At 41.3% G+C, this 24,969-nt stretch overlaps 1 protein-coding gene across 2 annotated transcripts in view; it reads right to left on the reverse strand.

Moving 5' to 3' along the window:
• PSD3 (pleckstrin and Sec7 domain containing 3) overlaps positions 1–24,969 on the reverse strand; it is a 496,191-nt gene that overhangs the window by 164,108 nt on the left and 307,114 nt on the right. The window contains exon 1 of one of the 2 annotated variants that reach the window (XM_060136248.1): positions 21,116–21,358. The exons of the other annotated variant lie outside the window; for it this stretch is intronic. Coding sequence (XP_059992231.1) covers positions 21,116–21,274 — 159 coding nt within the window. The 5' untranslated portion in view covers positions 21,275–21,358. Of the gene's footprint in view, positions 1–21,115; positions 21,359–24,969 lie in introns of those variants that run through there. 2 annotated transcript variants of the gene reach the window in all.

Here is a 24,969-nt window from a genome sequence, read left to right on the forward strand (position 1 = left end):
CAAAGCATCACAAACTCCGTAAAAAGGAACTAACTAGTACATGAAGGCCTAATAGTGAAAGTGTACTCTCAATCTTAGTAAACCCCATTGATATAAAACATTTAATTACTGGAGTACAGAAACACTACACATAAAGCCCAAGGATGGGTAGTTTATGGTGATATAAAACATGCCCAAGTCAGAATCCTAGGAATGCCAAAATTTTTCTATCAATTGTTCCATTCAAAATACTTTTACATATATTTCTACCACACAATCAAGGATGCTCCAGGTTAAAATCATCTTTACTACCAATCTTGCACCTGCCTACTAATGGCACAAGAACAAGCCTTTTAGTAATAGTGTTTTTAGGACAAACTGTTAAAACTCAAGAAACAACAAAATGGAATTTCAGAGCTGAAAGGGGCCTTAGAGGTCATGAAATAAATTCTTCCTTTTGTAGATGGGGAAAATGAAGCCCCTTGTTTAAAAAATTCTCTTAAGGTGCTATAGCTAGTTTTCATAAAGTTTGACTCAGAAATTACATTTCTCTCAGAAATCAAGTGACTACATTCAACTAAGTACATTCTATCCTTTCAACTAACTAAATTCTTTCCTATCAGCTAACTACAGCTAACTACATTCTCTCTCCTAAAACCAAACTTGACAGCATTGTAAATGCCTGGCTTAGGTCAAGGCTCACGTGAAAGGGAAGAAGGCTCGTGCCTCTCCTGGAATCGAGTCATGTAATGCTGGTCACTGTGATATTCTCTTCTTAAGGATGAGCTTTAAACAAGAGCCACCGTTGCTGGGACACATGCTTGGGATGCCTTTGTCAGTGAGGATGATGGTTTGCTGCACGGATCGTATACTCCCACTCCACTTATGACCAAAGGTATTTGCCATACAAATGGCTGAAATTGGAGGTGTATTTGACAACTAAGTAAAATAATTTATCTCTAGCTATGTGAGGGGTTATCTGATCTAGGTCCAAGAAAGCAAGATTTGTGGGTAAACACTGTCACAGAAGGCTTCCATTTCCCTGTGGCCATGAATTGGTAGCTGGAGACAAGTGGGGAAAGGGACGAAATCAATCTCAATGGGCCAGAGCAGCCCATATAAATTATATGCAGTGAGGTGATAGCCAGCTGTCTCAGGCTAAATAATGGACCCCCAAAAGACATCCAGGTCCTAAACCCCAGAACCTGCAAATGTTTCTGCATTCCACAAAAAGTTTGCAAACACAATTAAGTTAATGATCTTGAATGGGAGAGAACATCTGGGCTGAGTGGTGTCCCTATAAGAAGGCAGCAGAGGGAGATTTAACAAAGACAGAAGAGAAGGTAACAGGAAGATGGACAGAGAAACTGAAGTGATACAGACACAACACAAGGAATGCTGGCAACCACCAGAGGTTGGAAGAACCAGGGAAGACATCCTCCCCTAGACCCTCTAGAGGAGCGCAGCACTCTCCACACCTTGATTTCAGACGTCTGGCCCCCAAAGTTGTGAGAGAATAAATCCCTGTTGTTTTAGAACACCAAGTTTGTGGTAATTTGTTGCAGCAGCCCTAGGAAATTAACACACGAGGTATAAATGGAAGACAGATTTCTGAATAAAGAATGATCATACCCACAGGGTGACTTCCAGAAACTTTTCCAAAGTCAGTCCCCAGGTAAAACACAATTGTCTACCAGAGTGCTCTCAACTGAAAGTATGAGGGTATGTGCCAGAATGAGCCAATGAACTTTTTAAAATATTGATCACTGAGTCCCATCCCAGATCTACTGAATCAGATTCACAGATTAGGAACCTAAACATGAATATTTCCAAAGGATCCACACATAACTCTGATACAAACCCTTGGTTAAAAATCACTGCTTTGTGAGGTTACCTGTCTTCTTCAAACTGAAATTCCTGCAACTTAACCCAGGAGCTAGACAATAATCAAATACCTCCACTGAGACTAAAGAGGACAGAATGATTCCTCAAAGTTGAAGTTCATCAGTTTTAAGAATGAGAAAGCAAAGTAACTTGCTTAAATTACAGAGATCAAGGTATCTTGGTCTAAATTTACTTTTAAGTCTTTGTTCTTCAACTTTTAATTGCTTCTCATCGAGATGATAAAATGCAATTTTATTCAAAGCTTAGCACCATCTTTGACAGCCCACACACGGTTCTCTGAAGCTTTCCCTATTACCATGCATCAGGTAACCATGAGTCTCTTTCTCTCCAGAAGCACATTTTGCAATCTATGAAATTCATGTATTTTTGTTCAATCGTCTCTCAACTCCAATGATTTTTCTTTCTCTGTCCTCCTTGAATTACTAGGAAAAGTATAGGGGATAACACAACTTCCAGTTTCCCTTCGTGAGACTGACAGTGACCACAGTGAAATTTGTACCCAAGAATTATGACACCATCAACGCCATGGCTATCTTGTTCAAGTGCAATGCTGCTTCATGCAGATATTCAGATCAAGCAGACTTCTAAGTATAGAACTAAATATGCAACACTCTGGAAAATGTTATCAGAGAAAGACTGTGTTTGAAAAAGACATTGGTTAAAAATTAATAAATCTAGGGGCTTCCTTGGTGGCGCAGTGGTTAAGAATCCGCCTGGCAGTGCAGGGGACACGAGTTTGAGCCCTGGTCCGGGAAGATCCCACATGCCACGAAGCAGCTAAGCCCATGAACTGCAACTACTGAGCGTGCGCTCTGGAGCCTGCAAGCCACAACTAATGAGCACGCGCGCCTAGAGCCGGTGCTCTGCAACAAGAGAAGCCACCGCAATGAGAAGCCCATGCACCACAACGAAGAGTAGCCCCTGCTCGCTGCAACTAGAGAGAGGCCACACGCAGGAACGATGACCCAACACAGCCAAAAATAAAAATAAATTTATTTAAAAAAATTAATAAATCTAGTTACCATATGAATTTCAAATTGGTTAGAAAAACTCAAAATATCTTAAATCAATGGCCCTCAACTTTTATTTTCTTCCTTATACCTTAAAATAATATTGAGAAACTGCATTACTACCTCATTAAAGAGGGCTTCCCTAAAACCAATATTTAGAATTGACTCTTTGTTTGCCCCTCTACCCGTGGAAGTTGCTATACCCGTGCAACATACCAAATAAAGTTATGGGTGAGAACTGTGCCGCCGCCTTCTTTTTTTCTTTTTCTTAAGTGGCAGAAGGCAATTGTCAACCAGAAGTAAAAAAGGATAAACAGCCTGAAACTCTGACCACAAGAGTATTCATAGGTAGATCCATTTTAGGGAGAATAACATATAAAAGATGAGTTTCTGGAAACCGATTCCTGTATCCAGTGGAAAGTTTTCATGTACCCAAGTTTAAAGAACACGACATTAAAGAACACATATTAACAAGCAACCTTGCAGGCATTCCTCTCTTTAGCTCTCATTCAGGGTGACAAAAGCATGCTCAATATAAATAACTTATTCTGAGTTTGGCTTTTTCCCACATCTATAGTCAGATCTATTTTTTGGATCCAGTCACCATGTAAACAGGGTCAAAATCTATGTCCTGGAGCGTTAACTTACCACAGGTTGTGGCGCACTTACAAACCCAGCCAGCAATGGCAGAAACATCTAACCATTAAGTGTCTGACTCTACTGCAGAGATGAGCCAACGCCAAACCATAACAGATACCACGACAGTAACATAAAAGCACTCGCCTTACTGAAAGGGAATCTGAAGTATAATTAATATGCATGATTCATCACATAACAAACACTTGTGAGTACATCTATAGGCCACAGTGGCATTATGCTAGGTGTAGAAGAATCCACTCTGCCTTCTGGGGCCTCTTATGTAAGGATAACAAAACGTACTGCTAATCCTGACTGAACTTGACCTAATGGAGAATTAGCTAGCAGAATCAACTTTTTATTTCCTGCCATCAATGTGCAAGGCACTTTCACACATAGTATCTAATATGTGACATCATATGACAAGTAATTTTTAGACAAATATTTAATAGAAGAGAGAACAGATCCAGTCTCAGGATCTAAGAATTTGAGGGGAGGAGGGGGTTCGACAATCATGAACTTGCCCTTTCAAGACAAATAATTTCATTTACCTGGCCTTCATTTTCTAAATATGTGCTATGAGAGGGTTGCATAAGGTTACCTTTTTTGACCCCCTTCCAGATCTACCATTCTATGATTCCACTTCAAAAGGATCTTAGAAATCACCTGGTCAAACTCTCAAACTAGTTCTTTCCCTAGTCCCTACTCCCTTTTCCTGTGTCCCTCACTTATTTTTCCCCATGGTTATTGATTAGCAGCATCACTATTTGCTCCCAGATCCCAGGTATGACTCTATAAATTAGGAAATAAAAGTAATTTTTAAATTGTACATATAAAAATGAAAAAGGGGGCTTCCCCGGTGGCGCAGTGGTTGAGAGTCCGCCTGCTGATGCAGGGGACACGGGCTCGTGCCCAGGTCCGGGAGGATCCCACATGCCACGGAGCGGCTAGGCCTGTGAGCCATGGCTGCTGAGCATGCACGTCCGGAGCCTGTGCTCCGCGACAGGTGAGGCCACAGGAGTGAGAGGCCCGCGTACCGCAAAAAAAAAAAAAAAAAAAAAAGAAAAAGGTAAAGAGGGAGGAAGACTGATTATTCCCTAAGAGGGAGGAACAGCAAGTGGGGCTCGCCTGATTGCCTACTGTCAAATGTATCTTTGTGAGCTAAAATAGGAACCACCCTTCCTTATCACCAAAGGGGGGGAGATGCAGCCAAAGATAATACTAAATATGCACACCTACCAAAAGATTTGGTAACCAGCTCTGGAGGTGCACTCAACCAAACCTGAAAGGGAACAAAAACGTTCCCTTTATTACCATTTATGCTGACACAGTACTCCAAACTATTACATATATACACACACACACACACACACACACACACACACACACACACATATTGTTTCATTTCATTCATTCTGAGGGTAGAATTGGTCAATAAGGTGTCATGAGTATTTCTACAGAGCATATTCCTCCTAAAGTGTCTTTTCTACACCTTATGATTACCTCCCATTTGACTGGCTGCTGTGTCTTAAGGAAACTTTCCTAACTATGCTAGTTCAAATAACATTATTCAAAATGTAAATGTATTTAAATACAAAATAGCCACTAAGTTCCTTTTTCTAAATTGAGGCATGATTGACATATAACATTATATTAGGTTCAGGTGCACAACATAATGATTTGATATTTGTACTAAGCTCCTTTTTGAGCAAAAACTTAAGTAGAAAGAATTTTTTTCTCCTTGTTAATACTGTAAACATATCCCTCAACACAATAAAAGCCATATATGAGAAGCCCACAGCTAACACCCAAAGTGCCTGCATCAATTTACATTAAAAAACTGAAAGCTTCTGCTCTAATGTCAGGAGCAAGACAAGGATGCCCATTCTCACTGCTTTTATTCAACATAGTATTGGAAATCCTGGCCAGAGCGATTAGGCAAGAGAGGGAAATAAAAGGCATTCAAATTGGAAAAGAAGAAGTAAAATTGTCACTATTTGGAGATGACATGATATTATGTATAGAAAAACTTAGACTCCACAAAAAAAACTTCTAAAACTAACTTAAAAATTCAATTAAGTTGCAGGATATGAAATCAATATACAGAAATCTGTTGATTTCTATACACTAATAATGAACTATCAGAAAGAGAAATGAAGAAAACAATCTCATTTATAATTTCATCAACAAGAATAAAATATATAGGAATAAATTTAATAAAGTGAAAAACCTATGCACTGAAAATTATAAGACACTGATGAAAAACATTGAAGATGACCAAATAAATGGAAAGATATTCTGTGTTCATGAATTGGAAGAATTAATATCATTAAAATGTCCTATATTACCCAAAGCAATCTACAGATTCAATGCACTCCCTATCAAAATTCCAGTGGCATTTTTTTCACAGAAATAGAAGAAAACAATCCTAAAATTTGTGTGGAGGCACAAAAGACCCTGGATAGCAAAAGCAATTTTGAGAAAGGACAAAAAAAGCTAGAGGCATTACACTCCCTGATTTCAAAATATATTACAAAACTATAGTAATCAAAACAGTATGATAGTGACATAAAAACAGACATGCAGATCAATGGAACAGAAGAGAGAGCCAGAAATAAGTCCACACATATATGGTCAATTGATTTATGACAAAGGAGCCCTGACTATACAACGGGGAAAGGAAAGTCTCTTTAATAAATGGTGTTAGGAAAACTGAACAGCCACATGCAAAAGAATGGAACTGGACCACTATCTTACACCATATACAAAATTTAACTCAAAATGGATTAAAGAGTTGAATGTAAGACCTGAAACCATAAAACTCCTAGAAGAAAACATAGGCAGTAAACTCCCTGACATTGGTCTTGGTGATGAGTTTTTGGATTTGACACAAAAAGCAAAGGCAACAAAAGCAAAAATAAATAAGTGAGACTATTCAAACTAAAAGGCTTCTGCACAGCAAAGGAAATCATCAACAGAATGAAAAAGCAATGAACTGAATGAGAGAAAGTATTTGCAAACAGTATGTCTGATAAGGGGTTAATATCCAAAATATACAAAGAACTCACAACTTGATCACAAAAAACAAACAAACAAACTCAATTAAAATATGGGCAAGGGATCTGAAGAGACATTTTTTCAAAGAAGACATACAGATGGCCAATAGGCAAATGAAAATATACTCAATATCACTAATCATCAAGGAAATGCAAATCAAAACCAAATGAGACACCACCTCACACCTGTCAGAATGGCTGTTATCAAAAAGACAAGAAATACCAAGTGTTGGCCAGGATGTGGAGAAAAGGGATCCCCTATACACTGTTGGTGGGAATGTAAATTGGTGCAGCCACTATGGAGAACAGTATGGAGTTTCTCACAGAAATTAAAACTAGAACTGCCATATGATCCTGCGGTCCCACTTCTGGGTATTTACTGAAGGAAACAAAAACGCTAATTTTAACATATACTGAAAAGACATATGGACTCCTACGTGCACTGCAGCATTATTTTATTTATAATATCCAAGATATGGAAACAATGTACGGGTCCATAAATGGATAAACTGCTTCCTCTCTCTCTCTCTTTCTCTCTCTCCACACCCATACACACACACACACACATACACACATGCACACATATACACAAATACACACACACACACACACACACGCAAAGGAAAATTATTCACCCATAAAAAATGAAATCTCGCCATTTGCAATAAGATGGATGAAGCTTCTGAGTATTATGTGAAGTGAAATAGGTCAGAAGGAAAAGATAAATACCATGTGATCTCATATACGTGGAATCTAGAACAAACACACACAAAAACCCCAAGCTCATATAGAGAGAAGATTGGTGGGGTTGCCAGAGGGGTGGGGTAGGGATGGGGGAGTGGGAGAAATGAGCAAAGGGGGTTAAAAGGTACAACATTCCAATCATAAGATAAATAAGTCATGGGGATGTAATGTGCAGCATGGTGACTATAGTTAACAGTACTGTGCTGCATATTTGAAAGCTGTTAACAGAGATCTTAAAAGTCCTCATCACAAGAAAAAATTTTTTTGTAACTATGTAAGGTGATGGGTGTTAACTAGACTTATGGGGTGATCATTTCACAATGTATACAAAGATCAAATCATTATGTTGTATGCTGAAACTAACATGATGTTATATGCCAATTATACCTCAATTTAAAAAAACCTGTAAACATATCCTAATGAGTTGATTTGAATATCAAGTCTAAATGCTGGTCCAATATCAAAAAACTGACTAAGACTCATCAGCAAGCAGGTAACATAGCTGAGTACAGTAGCCAGGGAGATACTCTTGGGAATTAGAGAAAGCCTGATCTAGAGGGGCGGGTGACACTCAGCTGTAGCCTGATTTCAATCAGGTGGGAGTGTGGATTCACTATGCCTAGCTCTTATTATTTTTCAGAAGTACAAATTACTCAAGGCTCACAAATTTTCAAGTGTGGCAACAAAAAGAGCAACAAAAACAAACAAAAAAACCCCCACTGTGGGCCAAACTAAACACATCTGTTATCCAACAGGACATCAGGGTTGAAATTCTGATTAGAATGAAGTTATCAGAAAACTGCTGGGAAAGAACAATGAGAATCCCAAATAGAGAATAGATACAGCAAAACTTCCTGGTTTATGATTTAGAGACTTAACACTTCTGGATATTGGATGTTTCACTTGATGAGATTTCTCTAACTCTGTGATGATGCTCTAGCCATTTCTCAATGGCTGATATTCCACTGATGATAGATAATAATATAACCATCTATGAGGCCACACTACGTGAAGCATCGTGCTAAGAGAGTTATTTCTATTTAATCTGAGTCCTCACGGCAACTGTATGAATGAGGTATTATTATCCCTGCTTTAGAAATGACATACCTAATGCTCATAAAGGTTAAGTAATCTGCCAAAGGGCATAGAGCAGAGCTGGGGATCTGAAGACAGGTCTGTCTGAAGCCAAAGTCTGTGCTTGTAAAGTCTGCCTTAATCCTGATGCAATACTGACATATATACCATACTATAACGTAGTATATATACAGTATATATAAAATGTTTTAAGTTAACATAGATTGAGCAATAGATTTTACAACTTCAATAAATGCTTTGTTGTTAAAAACTTACTAGACGCTAGTTTACAAATTTAAAAACGAACAACGCTATTCAGATTCTTCCATTTCTTTGCCTTTTACTTTCTGTTACATCAGCTCAGGACTTGTTATTTAGTTATTTCAAAGTAATGTTTTCACAAGGAAAGATATCCACGATCCTGAGTTCTTACCTGAGAAAACAGTGTACCTGTGCTGACGGTTATTCATTCCATTCTCGTTTAACCTGTCATGCATCTCTGTCACCTGTGTGCTCCAACTGCCTATGTGGCATGCCTGCTTGACTCACTGTATTGCTCTAGCATACAGTAACCACAACAAATATTTTATCCTAACATATGCTGATAGGTCAGGGGAAAGTATTTTTTATAACTAATAAACAATGATAAGATTGCATTTTTTTCTATAATAGTATTATATACAGTATAAGTACTTATACAGAATAGTATTTTTTTATAACTATTAGAAGACTAGTTCATATTTGGGACATGAACAGTATAGTATAACATAACAGTTGTAACAACTGTAACGATATTGTATAAATAAATCTCTTAAAACTATTCACTCATTCATTCATACATTCAGTCAACTGAGTCTCTACTACCTGTCAGGTGGGCAGGTTGTCAGGTACTCATACAGGCATTGAAAGCCCAGTGGTGAACAACACAGGCATAGAACTTAGATTTAGTGGGGGTAGAAACAGACAGTAAAAGAATAAGAAAACAAATAAAGATTATTCACTTTCTGGGAGGCTGCCAAATAATTATTATAAGGTAACTAAAATAAGGTAACAATAACTCAAAAAGTAGCTTTAGACTGGATGGTTGAAAAAGCCTCTCTGCAAGGAAATTTAGGGTGTAAGCGACAGCCATAGGAAGATAAAGGGAAAGAGCTCCTGGCATAACTGAACCTGGTGGGTCTGAGAAACAAACAAGGCCACCATGGCTAGAGCACGGTGGCTTGAGACGTGGGTCCTGACAAGGACAAAGAGGTAACCACGTCACACAGGGTTTTTGACCAGAAAACAAGGGTTAATTCCACGTGTGTTGGGCAACCACTGGGGCATTTTAGCAGTAGAGTGACCTGCGCTAATTCATGTACTTAAAGGTTGCCCTGGCCACCAAGTGGAGAAAGGATTGGAAGAGAGCAAGGGAAGCTGCATCGAGACTGGCGGTGTCTGGTGAGGGGTGGTGTGACGGGGCTTGGGGGGGCAGCAGTGCAGACTGGGGATGTATCAGACCATTTTCCTAAATTGTGGGAGAAGGATGGCCCATTTTCCCACACATTAAGCACAAATAAAAAATTGGGTAAGACAGTTTCAACAGTGGCACCAGAGACAGATTGCTCCCCATTAGTATTTAAAGTCATTTAAGCTAAAACTGGGGTAGCTATATTAGAATATGCGATTAAAGGGGAAAAGTAAGGTGCAAAACAGTCTGTTTAGTATGTTCCTACCTTGTAGAAAAAATGTATCTACGTTTGCTCTCACTACATCTCTGAAAGGATACAGAAGAAACCACTGCTGAGATTTCCTTTGTAGAAGGCAACTGGGGGAATGGAGTGGTAGAGAGAATTTTCTATGGATAACCTTCTGTACCATTTGAATGTTTACCACACCATAAATGCTTTACTTCTTCAACTAAAAATCTAGATACTATATTTTAAACTCCTCACACATGTGATCAAGACTCTGCCTCTCTTTAGTCCCCACGATACCTCATAAATTGTCTTGACCACGGCATGTTTTAAAGAAACAGGTGTTGAGAAGACAAGGACCTCGGTGATGATGACCCTGACACCATGACTCCCATCAGGGAGGCCACAGCACAGAACAAAGAACAGTGGACTAGAAATCAGTTCACTTGTATCGAACGTGCCCCTTCCATCAGCTGTGTGACTTTAGGCCACTAACACTAGCCTTTGGTTGCTTCATCAGTAAAGATAAGATAACAACAATCTACCTCATAGAATCGTGAGGATGAAATCAAATTGTCAATATGAAAACATCTGTACTTTGTAAAGCAATATATGAATGAAAGGTACTATTGTTACATACAGCCCATGCTTGTCCTACTCAAGACTTTACAGGACACTTGAAGTAAACATCCAGAATCCATCCATTCCATTCCCCATGCCAAGCATGCTGGGCCTGGGGAGAATCACTTATTTTGAATCAAATTGGCAGTTTGGCATTATAGACAAACATGGCAACAACATTTACTGAGTAGTTAACAAGTGCCGGGACCTGTACATGTATGACATTGTTCCCTCTTCACCACCACCCATGGGTATTATTCCCATTTTACAGATGAGGAAAATGGGGGTGCAGAGAGGGTAAAGAGAGTGTTATTAGGTGGGAGATCTCAAAAAGGAATCATAGGCAGTTTGATTCCAAAGCCTTTCACATTTTTTCCTTGACTTTTTTTCCCTTGAAAAATCTAGGCTTTCACTTCCTGTCTTCACTTCGGGGCAGAGGAGCTTGAATCTGTTATATAATTCTCCCTCTAAAACCTACAACAATAAGAGTACACGTCTCTGACCACTCAGACTAGTATACTATTCTCCCAAGAGAACTCCAACCTGGATGGCTAAAACTGTTTGCAGCTACAGTCGCGCTTTAGGACATGCCAGGCTGGGTGTCTGACAACTGAGAAGATATGATCCATACAGGTAACATTTATTGAGCTGCTACATGCTGAGCACTTATATGTACTATTTCATTTAACTCTCTACAACCTATGAAATAAGTATGACTTATTCCATCTCACTGATCTCAAAGCTATAGAGTAGGCAGATTGTTACTTGCTGCAGGTTGTAGGGTACCAGATCAAATGCAGGAGGCCAGTTAAATGTGAACTTCAGATAAACAGTGACTAACTTTTTTCAAGCATAGGTATTACCACCCCCCAACTTTGCATGAGGCATACTTACACTAAACATTATTTATTACTTATCTGAAATTCAAGCTTAACTGGGTGTTTTGTACTTTTATTTGCTAAATCTGGCAACTCTCCCAGGTGACAGAGTTTCAGTGGCAAAACTGGAACTCACACATAGGACCATCTGCCTCCAGAGCTCAGGTTTTTATTCACTGCTTTACACCTCTTGTCCTTCCCAAGATGGACTTGCTGTGACTACGTCAAAACCCTCCTGGGAAGAGGATATGTATCTCAGGTAGAAGAGGAATTCACTGAAGTACCAATGGAAAGATTACAACATATATTCTGAAAAGATCTTCATCTTCAAACAAATGTGGGCATTAAAAACTAATGTCCAAAAACATTATGTAGATGTGATTTAATGTGGCAATCGTCAGAGCCTGATAGCTTGGAAAAAGTTAATGTAATGATAGTCTTAGTAAATCACCACCTTCTTCCATAAGAGTTAAGGTTAACTTCCAAAGTATTCTTCAGCATATGTAACTATTCTCTGACCTGTATAAGCATCATGATTTTCAAATTCATTGCCTTCATAGCCATCTCCTGATTTTGCTTTTAATTCTTATACGCGAATCCTCTGATTTATCTATCAAAAACTTGTCTGGATTTGGATAGCTGGGCCATACTTTTGAAAAATATAACAATAACCAATATTTTCAAAGAAGATTCTGGATTGTACCTGCCATATCTGTTATTAGACCCTCTTGTTGTAAGCCTTACTTGTTGGGAAGTGGCAGGCACATACCATAATAAAGGAAGCTTCATAATTTTAGTACATAAAGAAAAACAAATTCCAAATAACCTCGTAAATTACATGCAGTAAGTTTTTAAACACCTGAGAAAATGATCAATTATATTTAATGATTATGGACATGATGATAAAGTTAATGTACACAGTTAAAAAACTGTTTGCTGAGTAACATGCAGAGTTCTTTTTATAAATGGCTTATAAAAATGATTCCTGGGGACTCTGACATTTAGAGAGAACATCAGGCATGGCATTTGTTCTCTGTCATTTCCATGCATTAGACAAAGTAATGAAGACAAACCAAATGGAAACAGATTTCATCCAAAACAATCAATACAGCTAAATTAAATAATCTAATCCAGTGGCTGCCAGGCTTTGGGATTTCACGAATAGGAAAATTTTGAAAAGAGGTTTGGGAACCCACCTAGAACTGCCAGATTTTCATTTTGTCACGTGAGGAAATAAAACAAAACACTATCTTCTACTGCCATCATTCCATCAAAATAATTAACAAGGACAACCTCAAGACAAAGCACTGTTTCCCAAGAAAGGACCATACCTTCACTAACATTTTCACTATAGACTGAAAACTTTGACAGCAACCAGCAGCAGAACACGGTCTAGTCCTATAGCTGCTAGAATACAGTGTCTGGGAAAAGATTAAATTTTTAAAAAAGAAGTCCCTATTATTTGGTATTTGCTAAACACAAAGTTAAGATACACAAACCATTCTAGTCAATGGAAATTATTCCAGTCTCATGTGTACTTATATATGTTGTCCATGTTCCTTTTTGTTCATTTTTAAACTTTTATCAAAGGAATATGTTTATCATTTTCATAATTAAAATTACTAAAAGGCATGTAATGAATAACAATCCTTTGATTTATTTACTTCAGATTTTTGTTATCCAGAGTTAACCTCTTTCAACTCCTTTTTTTTTTTTTCTATTTTCAGTATGAACTACTGACTTTCAACTGTGGAGCTCTGGAGAAGAGCATTTATATCTCTCTCTCTCTCTCTCCCTCTCTCTCTCCATCTCTCTCTCTCTCTCCCTCTCTCCATCTCTCCCTCTCCCCACCTCCATCTCTCCCTCTCCCTCTCCCTCTCTCTCCCTCTCCCTCTCCATCTCTCTCCCTCTCTCTCTCTCCCTCTCTCCCCCCCACTCTCCCCCCCTCTCTCTGCATCTCTCTCTCTCTCTCTCTCCATCTCTCTCCCTCTCCCCCTCTCTCTCCATCTCTCTCCCCCCTCTCGCCCCCCTCTCTCCATCTCTCCCTCTCCCCCCTCCATCTCTCCCTCTCCCCCCTCCATCTCTCCCTCTCCCTCTCCATCTCTCTCCCCCCTCTCCATCTCTCTTCCCCCTCTCTCCATCTCTCCCTCCCTCCATCTCTCCCTCTCCCTCTCTATCTCTCTCCCCCTCTCTCTCCATCTCTCTCCCCCTCTCTCCCTCTGCCCCCCTCCATCTCTCCCTCTCTCCCCCTCCATCTCTCCATCTCTCCCTCTCCCCCCCTCCATCTCTCTCTCTCTCACACACACACAGTATGCTCTTACTCCCCCCTCCACTCCCAATCCTCCCACTAAAATTATATCACAATCACAATTTAGAGGTACATCAATTTTCAGTGCCTACCTTGTTATGACTAGGCAGATGTAATTCACTGCTGAGCTATGTGTGCAGTAGGCCACAGTTGCTTCTTTGTGAACTTTTTGTTTTTCCCGATGTTAATCATGACCTCATTTTGTTGTTGCTGACTTCATTTTCTAAGAGCCTATCTCTAATTCATCACCACATGGGGAATATCCTCTCCATATGGTCCAACACTTCACGTATTCTCTCAGTGACACTGCTGGAAGCATCCTTGGAATCCTCTATTCTCCCACTCCAATCTGAACTGGTCAGTTTATCCTGCACACCACAACTACTGAGCCTGTGCGCTCTGGAGCCCGCACGCTGCAACTAGAGAAGCCTGCGCGCTGCCAACAAAGAACCGCAACTAAGACCCAAAACAACCAAACTAATAAACAAACAAACAAACAAACTGGTCGGTTTCTATCTCCCGCAGAGCTGCTGTTCTGGGGCTTCCCCTTTACTATCATCGTGGGGTTCCCCTCTGACTCTCTGCTATTAGATTTCTGTGTACTGGACACCATGCCTTCTCTTCTTCCAGTAACTTCAAGTAAGATGGGTGAGGAGAGAAGGAAGAGACTGCCCATTGTGAAATGTGTGTACTTTTCACTTAACCCGCCTATTTTCAATGTGGGAATCCCACTGCTGGCCTCAACTGAGCCTGATTTCCTAAGTCCAAAGTCTCTGAGAGGAGCTGCAGAAGATGGGGGATATGGTCACTAGGCTCTGCAAAGCAGGGGAAGGCTTCTAGAGGGTCCAGTAACCAATTTTAAAGGACTTAAGGGATTGTTCTGCTTTGACCCACTGCCCTCAGAGGTAGCCAGTGACTCTGATTCCTATGCCTTTCCTGTGTTCTATGGGCTTCCAGGTCTGCAGGCACCTGAGTTTCAGCTCTCTCTGCGGTTAACAAGTCTTTCCATCTTTTGAATTTTGTTGACATCTTCAGGGAATCTATCTCATTCTCTGTGTCCTTGAAGATCTGTGAGTTCTACTGTCATTTTAGTGGGGTTATGTAGGCATAGGGATAAAAGCACATTTGTTATCTTAAATTTTAATTTTAAGAGTTATGCTTTTGCAGCATATAAATACCATTTAATCATGATCTCAGACATCACAGCAGGGGGTTGATGAGGCATACAAAAACCCCCTCAAAACACTGCCCAATCATAATAAAAGCATTCTGGAGAGCTTTCTATTTTAACTGCTTTTCAAAAAGTGTTCTGAGGAAGAAAACTGTCATAAATCAGTACAAAGCTGGTACTTTATCAGTGCCTCTAAGTGACAGGAAAGAACTTCTTCGCTCAAAGCGCTTTCCTTTTCTGTCTATTAGGTCTAGCTAGTGAACTAGACCTCAAACCTTCTGGTTTACTTATGCTGTGAAATCTCAGGAGACAGCTCTAATAAAAAGCTCAGTAGGAAGTGACGCCCTTGTCATGGCTACTGCGGGTGCAGGGTCTGGAGGGGCTCCCCTGCCCTCTGTCAGCCCCTCCAGACCCCCGTCAGCTTCTCAGCTGTGGACCTGAGGCTGACACCACTAAACCGCACCTGGGTGCAAGGAGGAGACCAGCGATTGGGCTTGGGAGAGCTGCATACTCTCGCCTGATTTACTGGAGTCAAAAAGAAACTTGGCTTGCCAGATCTGAATAGAGCGATTACAAGTATACTGATGTCTCCAGCTGCCTTGGGTACCTCATGTTCCAACACTTCACTGCAGGCTGCAACCCCTGTCGTGTCAGGGGATGAGCCAGGCTAGGAAGAGGGCCTCACCCAGTACTTTCCTGAAAATTCTGACATGAAGCATTCCGAGTAATCTACGTAGAAATACAAATCCCACTGAAATCAGATGATCTGTGTGTAAACCAAAATGTTGTACCATCAGAACGTGGTAGACCAGATTTTTTCAAAGAGTGTACTGCTTGGAAGATAAGATAATGCTCAAAAATCTTAATTAAAAGCCAAAGATAGAAGAGAAACCCCATAATAAGTTACTGAGGAGGAGCTACTTTGCCCGGCTGCTCATGGTTTCTGTATCGCTATGCATGAGTAAATAAAAAACATTCTCCAAAATTTTCCCGTTAGTCCTTAAGCGGAATGCAACCCCTGAAATGTAAACCAGGCAACCAAGCATAATCTAACAACAGGTTTCAATAAAGGAAGGCATCGTCCTGGGAAACACAGGACATCTGGTCACCATGCATGTTCCCACACAAGGGCTCCTGAGGGTTGACTTCAGGTTATCGCCATGCTAACCTCCTTGCATCTTCAACAAAGACTATCTTAAAAATGCAAGTTTTTTTTTGTTTTCTCCCGTAACTCCCATCTTAACACTATTTCACAGATTTCTCTTCTTCCCTTCCCTTGATTCTGACAAGGCTAATATACTAGCTTGCCAGGAATGATGACACAGACCAGCATCTTCTTTACAATGTTCAAATACTTCCTGGAAGCTCTGAAACACCAGCCTAGTACACCATCCCTGGAAGAACGTGTTCAAACAGAAAGGCACGAGTGCAGCAGAGCTGGATGCAGTGTGACACTGGGATTATTCTAAGGACACTCAAACCAAGTACAAAACCACGGGCACCTTAAGCAAATGAAAATAGGTAAATAGGAGGATAGTGAAGATCCGCTTTTAATTACATTCAAGGGTCAACAGGTGTCACCCCATCATAAGCATAGTTTGCTGAATGTCCTAAATAACCATCCTTTAAAAAGGTACTAATTTACATGAAAGTACTGGCAGGATCTGAAAAATTCAGAAACAACTTGGGGTGAGGGGAGGGGGAGTTAGGGGCTGGAGGAAAATCCAAAAACACAAACCTAACAACAAAAACCAGTATCACTGTGCTAGCTTTAGAATTTAAAAGAAAACTAAAAGTGGTGAAAGCTTCTATTTGCAGGCAAGGCTGAGTCAAGTCTGAAAAGGGTTAAACAACTATTGATAATTACGTAGTCTGCAGCATTACCTTCCGGAAGGGCCAGGTATCTTAAGGCCTCCTCTGGGTAAAGACCACGTTAAAATATCAAAATGTATTAGTTTCTCAGAATCACACCTGAGGGAAAAGCATAACTTCTTGGATCACAAGAAGTGATTCCAGCGTGAAGACAGTAGAGCCGATATAAGAAAAGGAGAGTCTGGAGATAAAACTGTTTTTATCCTTGCACAACCAGATTTACTTTGTGAAAGACACCTCCTCTCAGACTCTCTCATGTGCCAGGGTCATAACTAGTAATGCGAGATGTTCTTCATATTCTGGCTCTAATAGTTTAGATCTACTGTCCTTCTGAAAGGATCCAACTGAAGGATGAATCTACAAGGTTAAAAGATGTTCTACTTCAATTTAAGAATAAAAAAATACAAAAAGACATTCGCAGGAAATTTTCCAAATTATGACTAAGGATTTTCTCCATATTATATGAGAAATACATTTTTTGAATAGGCAGACATAAATGACCCACTGAACCAGAATCTCGTTCCCGGGCTCTAAGCCTTAGTTTAAAGAACAAAAAGAGATCTGGTCAAGAATGACAATCCACAAGCCTCTCAAGAAAAACTTCAGGTCGCAAAGGGGCACGGTAATGATTTCTTCCGGGTTCCTTCGTGTATAGATTTGGTTCCCAGAGGGAGAAATGATTAACATTTACCTAACAATACTACAGCAAAGCCTCTGCAGAAGGGAGAGGACAGAGTTGATGGTGTCTTTCACACCACTGCAGCGAGTTTTGCAAAGCAATGAATTAGGCCCTTCCACTTTCCTTTCATGTGTTTATGGTTAACACCAAGCACAGGAAGAGGTTTATTCAAAATATATATAAACTCACCTTCCCTGAATCTAGCTCAGTCTTTAGGTTCCTCATACAGAGGAATAACCATCACCAATCCCCACAAGGTTTCTAAGATTAACATTGCTCAGAACTAGGGTATCATTTCATCAACCCCTGCTCTTTATGGGTGAGTGTCAGGGAGGAGAAGTGACTTGTCTAGGTGCACACTGCTGACTAGTGAGCAAAACCCCGGCCCGCCACAGGGATGCTGTCACAGCACAGAGCAAAAGGCCCCCGTTTTCAGTTGGCACCACCCAAAGTGCCAGGGGTTCTGCTCTGCAATCTGACTGTTGGAGAAGTTGATTTCTTTGCTGTACTATTGAATAGCTTGAAACAGTTCGCTTGAATCCAGATGATAACCAACCAAAGAACTCCTGGTTTAATCTCTAGCCTCATACTATTTCTTAAAAAATGCCTAAGAGTCAACCATGCGCGTCACACTGACCTACAACCACAATAGAAAAGCGTCCCGTTGAGACCCCCTCATCTATAATGCATAGTGTAGTTGGCAAGAGACAGGGAAGGAGAAAGCGATATTGTCAACATGAGCTTTTACAGGTTTATGTTTTAAACCGATAGTTGGCTTACTCAAGTTGAAAACTGCGCAGTGCTGAAATAACTTATATTTCCAGGGGGATGTGGAAACGTGTGGCAGAACCAAGGCTTGATCGGCATCTTCTTCCATGGCGCACGCCTGACTCAGGAGTGCCAGTCTTTAGACACCGACCCGAAATGCTCCTTGGGTCAGAAGCAGAGCGAGCAGCTGGGCCGCCCCCTCACGGCCAGGAGCTCATGGGTACCCTTCCGCCAGCAGGCCCTTAGCGGATAAAGAGCCACATCAAAGTCAGACTTCACTAAGACATTTAAATAACGCATGTGTTCTCCACAAAACGCGTACGTGTTCTTCTAAAGCTTTCAAGGGATACAAAACATGTTACATAGCTCCAGCTCCTTGACAAGGGACCACAATGACTGCACCTATTCTAGAAAACGCCAGAGTTCCAGAGACACAAAAGTAAGTCCCAGGAGCATACCCCAAGTTAATGGTACCTTACTGGCTTTTTTTTCGGGCAGTGGTGATGGTATCTCTTCTAATCATTAGATTAGATATCTTGCATTTTGGATGAAGAGTCAGATAATGAAAACGTGTTATTTACATGATTAGCAGGAAGAAGCAAGATTCCATTATTCCATTTTTAAAGAAGCTTCTTAAAAAAGAAGCACTTTTTTAAGTGCTAAAAAAGTAAGGTGAATGAAAATTCTGATTATTAACCCCCAGAGTAAAACATGTACACTGTGGACAGGAATTCATGTTGATATGTATTTATACACATCTATAATATAGTTTGGTTCAGTACATTTAGGGTATAAGCCTATAGTGTTATTCAGTTTACCTCATTTAGGGAACAAAAATGGTTAGTGAAAGATTATGTTTAATCTATCTAATTTCCCATTCTAATGATTTTCTGTTAGTTACTTCTGGGGCTTAATTTTAAAAGACTACATAATGCTATAAAAATATCTCTTGTGAGATAGTGGGTGAATGCACCCTCCAGAACTTCCTATGCCTCAAAAAATATAATTTAAAAAAATTTGACTATAATCTCCAAAGTACCATGTGATGGCCTACTGCCTACAATTCTACCAGAAGTCTTTTATGCTGTTCTCTCCTTGCTATGTTTGCAATGCTCCCCCTCCCCCGTCAAAATGCTTGGCTTTCTCTTGCATAGAATCAAATCAAACAGAAGAACCTGTACTGTGTGACAAACAGAGAAGATAGTTAGAGCGTCCTTCCATTTGGCATGTATGCTAGATTCCTACATTACAGTACGCAACCATAATTCTGGGCAAATAGACTAATATTACAATGCTTAAATTATCATCGGGATTGTTGGTAGATGATGATGGTCTGATACTGTAGGTACAATCCATATTAAAACAAAACCTAAACATGCTTCTTAGCACTCTTAATAGAAGCTAATCAGAGCCATGTTAAGAATCACATACCTGCCCACATACACTTAGCTACTTAAAAATATAATAAGCCATCCAGGTCTATCTCAGCAGGAAACAGCAGTCATCACACCACAGGAGGTCTCCTAACAGTTCCAGTAGAAACCAATACATCCCCAGGCAGGTCACATTAACAGGACGGTGAACACATGGACGAAGAAACACATGTTTCTTCCTAAAGCTACAGCTTTAAAAAAAAAATACAAGGAGGAAAGAGTTACATCTGAAGACATTCTAACTAGAAAATCTGCTAATGACTGATGGTGTTAGATCCCACTGTGTCACAGCCTAAGGGAGTGGGTAAGAAGCCAACATGTTTCTTAAAGTCATATGAGGTATTCTGCCCCCTCCCTTTACCCCCACCATATTTCGAGGGCACCCAGTTATTACCAAAGTCTTTCAATAGGTAAATGTCACAGACGGCGGCTGGGAGGGACCTGTGAGGAGACCGGGTGACACCGAGCTCTGCTCCTGAAGCTTCCCCTGCACACATCAAACCTCCGAGTCTCCAGCATAATCATCTACATCTACAGCCCCAGAGTTTTGTGATCCCATGATTCCATTATTCCATTTTTAAACCTGTGGAGTGGGAGTGTTTCTGAGTACCCTGCTCACACAGATGGTGGTGGGAAGAATCTCAAGAATATACTGCATGTAGTAAATGCCCATTTCACTACGTAATCACCCCCTTCACATCTCATATGAGCAGAGATGATGTTATCTTACAGACAGTCACAAAAAGACAAGTGAATAATGGCAGCACAGCATCAGCATACATATGTGTAAGGAACATGAAAGAAGAAATTCTTCCCAATTACATACACCTGAGGCTCTGAATGAGCTAAAGATGTAGTGTAATAGGACCAGGTCTGCCCTCCACATATTAGGGGGAAAGCAGAGGAGGGAAGGCAAGAGGATCTATCTGAACGATAAAATCACACACACTGTCTCTGTATTCCTGATGTTCTAAAAATACACTGCACTGACAAGTCATTTGTCAAGGCAACCTTTCTGAGACTAAAACGCGATCAATGTGCCAACCAACACTTCTCCACTATCATTTCATTTTGAGCCCTGCTTCACCCTTGTCTTCCACAAACTGGCTCTTTAGAAAACTGACCCACGCCACAATCTTAATATCTGGAGTTCAGATACCACCCTCTCACCTATTACCTTAGAGCCATTTTATGCATTGTACTTTCTCAGTTTGTCATTGCACATTAGATGCTGGCAAAAACTGTACCAAATTTCATTATCCTAACATACAACTGTCAATATGCTTGAACGTGGTGTCTCTTTACCTTGGTCTCCTTGGCAGAAAACTCTGAGGAGTTGGAAATTTTCATAGACTTTGACCGGTGTGACTGCCGCCGGATGGAATCCTCCCGGGAATATTTCACAGAGCCTGAGGTCCTCACCCGCACCTTGCTGGCACTCTGAACACTGTTCACGCCAATCATTTTGCAGGCTGACCGGGGAAGGGGCTTGGAGAAATACAAAGGCACTTTCCAGCCGCTGCAAGGCTCTTATGCTGGAGGAGCTCCGCTGGGCCGCGCCTGAGCAGCTCAGAGCTCCGAGATCGCCTTAGCCCAGGAAACACCAGGCTGCTTCCTCCAGCGTCAACTACCCTGCTCGCAGAGACTCTGATTGTTCCAGGCACAGCTCACGTCACTGGCTGCGAACAGGAAAAAAAGCAACCCCAGCCCTGCTACTTGTCTCTCTGTTACACACACACACACACACACACACACACACACACACACACCATATTCACACACTGGAACAAATGGCAATTGGCCAGGCAAGCAATTCATTAACATTCCAAATAGCAACACTATTTCTCTTGTGATTGTGCAGCAAGCTTATTAATGTCAACAACAAAATAGAGAGACCACAAATAAAAGCCTCAAGTAATCTGTCAGGCACTACGTGGGGTGGGAACAGAGATAAATTTTCAAAAAGAAAAAAAAAATACGATGGGCATCAAAAGGCTCAGTCAATTCCAAGCAAGGAAAAGGATGACAGCCACAAAGCCATCCCAATGAGCATTTATTTTCCTCTCCCCTTCCTGTTCCAGGCCACATATCATTTAACAGTAATTCAAACTGCATTGCCTTTTGAAGAACTAAATGTTTCTTACAGCCTCAGACTACTACAGCCAGACGTTTAACCAGGAATGTGGTCAGCCCGTATGAGAAATCCAGAATAAAGATGGTGTGTCACCTCCCTCTCATACTGAAAACTTAAAAAAAAAAAAAAATCCATCGGTTAGCACATGTTAGCTTTAAATATGGCTTAGAGTGAGACACATAAAGCCAACTCTGACCAAGAAGGAGCAAGAAGCTTTTCTAAGAGCTAGAAATGCTCTGTCAGCACAAGAATGCATGCAGCCCCTTGAGTGAGAATTACAAATTGGAAGCTAATAGAAGACCAGAGAATTTTAGTTCCTGACATGTGAAGTTCTGAGTATAATACTCAGGATTGCAATACCTCACTTATCTGGAATCCCTGGGGTATACAGGGTCAGTCACAGAAGCCTCCAGATAAAGGAGGGCTTAGTGTTAATATAAATACAATTTTAAAATAGTTTGTAAAATGCCAATCCGGAAGACAGTGCTGCCTCAACCGACCCCACTCCTCAAATCTGATCTTTTCTTTGATGACTCAGGATTACAAACTTTGTACAGTACAAGGCACAGCTCCTGAGCACTATTCAGGAATGTGGGCTGTCTCCTCTGCTGACAGTGAGCCTGGCAGGTGAAGCTTGGACTTGGGCTGGGCTGCACCCCACGTCGGGGGCTACCTCCTACCTCCTCTGGCCTCTCCACTTCCCATCTCCCACCCTTGAAGCCCATGATGCTTCAACTCTGCTACGAGCGAAACAAAGACATTAGAGAACTTTGGTAGAGTCTGGTCTAAGATGATAATAGATAATCGCTTCTGGACGATCCTGGAGATCTTCTCTGCTTTAAGAATGCAGAGTTTAGAGTCTATGACATCATTTTTGGCTACTTTAAGGTAAACTTTCCTCTCTTCCCAGGTAATCTGAAGCTACTGAACCTTTTAAATTAAAAAAATTCTGGGGCTTCCCTAGTGGCGTAGTGGTTGAGAGTTCGCCTGCCAATGCAGGGGACACGGGTTCGTGCCCCGGTCCGGGAAGATCCCACATGCCGCGGAGCGGCTGGACCCGTGAGCCATGGCCGCTGAGCCTGCGCGTCTGGAGCCTGTGCTCCACAACGGGAGAGGCCACAACAGTGAGAGGCCCGCGTACCGCAAGAAAAAAAAAAAAAAAAATCTGCAGTGGGGCTTCCCTGGTGGCGCAGTGGTTAAGAGTCCGCCTGCCGATTCAGGGGACATGGGTTCGTGCCCCGGTCCAGGAAGATCCCACATGCCGCGGAGCGGCTAGGCCCGTGAGCCATGGCCGCTGAGCCTGCGCGTCTGGAGCCTGTGCTCCACAACGGGAGAGGCCACAACAGTGAGAGGCCCGCGTACCGCAAAAAAAAAAAAAAAAAAAATCTGCAGTGACTTTATATTTTACAAAGCATGTTCCAAAGACATAAAAAATGATGATAAAGTCGCTCGTTTAGAACATGCATAATTCTAACTTAAGCATATGGTGATTCTATAGGCCAATATCTCCATTTAACACAAATAAGCCTGAGGTAGAACCCATGAAGGAACTAGCAGCAGAGCCAAGATAAAAATTCAAAAAGTACTAGTGGAAGACATGAGACCCTGCTTCAACGTGTCAGAAGCAGGGAACATGCTGTAAAAGCAGCACATCGTTTGGGTATTTGCCAGGCAGAATAATGAGGAGTGAGAAGACACCTCCTGATGAACTTAATTTCCTTTTCCCCACCAAAAAGCTTACATAAAAAGAATGAAAACCATGTACTGCCATGTACAGAAATGGAATCTGATATACAACCTGATTTCTGGGACGTTTAGCAGAAATATCCTATCTTTACCCAAATATGTTACCTTTATCCAAAGACTGCCCAGCTGGTATTATTCCTCCTGTAATGTCATTCCTAATAACAACTTTCACCTGTTTAACACCTTATACTTTACAGCAGTAGCACAGGTTATCTCATTTGGGTTCTCAACTTGAAAACATTGTGAGGGGGTCGAGGTGAGTGGGGATTGTAAAACCCCCTCTTCATAGGCGGCAGAAGTCAGGTCGGGAGGTGATGGCAGAGCCGCATTCAAATCCTCACTTTGAGCCACACCACACACCACGCAGTTTCCTCATACTGTTCCCAGCACTCTCGTATCGGGACAGAGTGAAGAGCACAGAGCCATGCCTCCACAGGGTCAGGGTGAACAACACAGGGAACACGTGAGGAAGCTGGCGGGGACCCCTAGCACTCAGGACCCCTGGGTGCTCTGACCCCACCCTACCAACCTGAACTCAGTCCCACTTCTTCCCAGCACCACCGTCCCCTTCAGTCAGGCCTGTGTCTTCATTCCCTAGGACTGCAGCCTCACTCAACCTGCACACGCAACACATGCTTGCCTGCTTGCCGAGGCTCTCCTGAATGGTCCCTGCTGGTGTCCTCCCGCCGGGCACTCTCTTGCTGCACCCTGATCCTGGCTTTCACCATTCAGGGTTCAGCTCAAATGTTACCTTTTCCAAGGGACCTTCTCTGGCCACCCTCCTGAAACAGCCCCGACCCCGACCCCAGTCACTCTCCATCACGACTGCCGTCTCCTGTCTGTAGGGCATCCCTGGCTGTCTGAAGTCCTCCGCGTCGCAGAGACTATAACAGCATCTGCAGAGAGCAGGAGCTCAATGACTACTTGTCAAATAAACTCCTTAAATGTACAGGAAGTTTCCCTTCTCTATTGTATTTCATGTCATTTTCTTTTTAAGAAAATTCAGCATAATCTTTTTTTCTGAAAAATGACTATAGTTAATGCAAAATGAACTTCTTTCCTAAAGGTAAAATAGAGCATGCAGTGAATTTTAAGTTTCCTTCCCACATTAGTTTCCCAGTCCCTTTGCCCAGAAAGAAGCAATATTGCCAGATTCCTAAGCATCCTTCCAGAGACAGTCCATCCATGGACACTGTGTGAGTGTGTATATGTATCCTTTTTCTTCTTATGGGCTACAAATGAAAGCATGATATATATTCTTTCTGTTTCTTGTTTTTCC

This window comes from Lagenorhynchus albirostris, chromosome 21 (assembly GCF_949774975.1).
Source record: "Lagenorhynchus albirostris chromosome 21, mLagAlb1.1, whole genome shotgun sequence".
Taxonomy (NCBI): Eukaryota; Metazoa; Chordata; class Mammalia; order Artiodactyla; family Delphinidae; genus Lagenorhynchus; species Lagenorhynchus albirostris.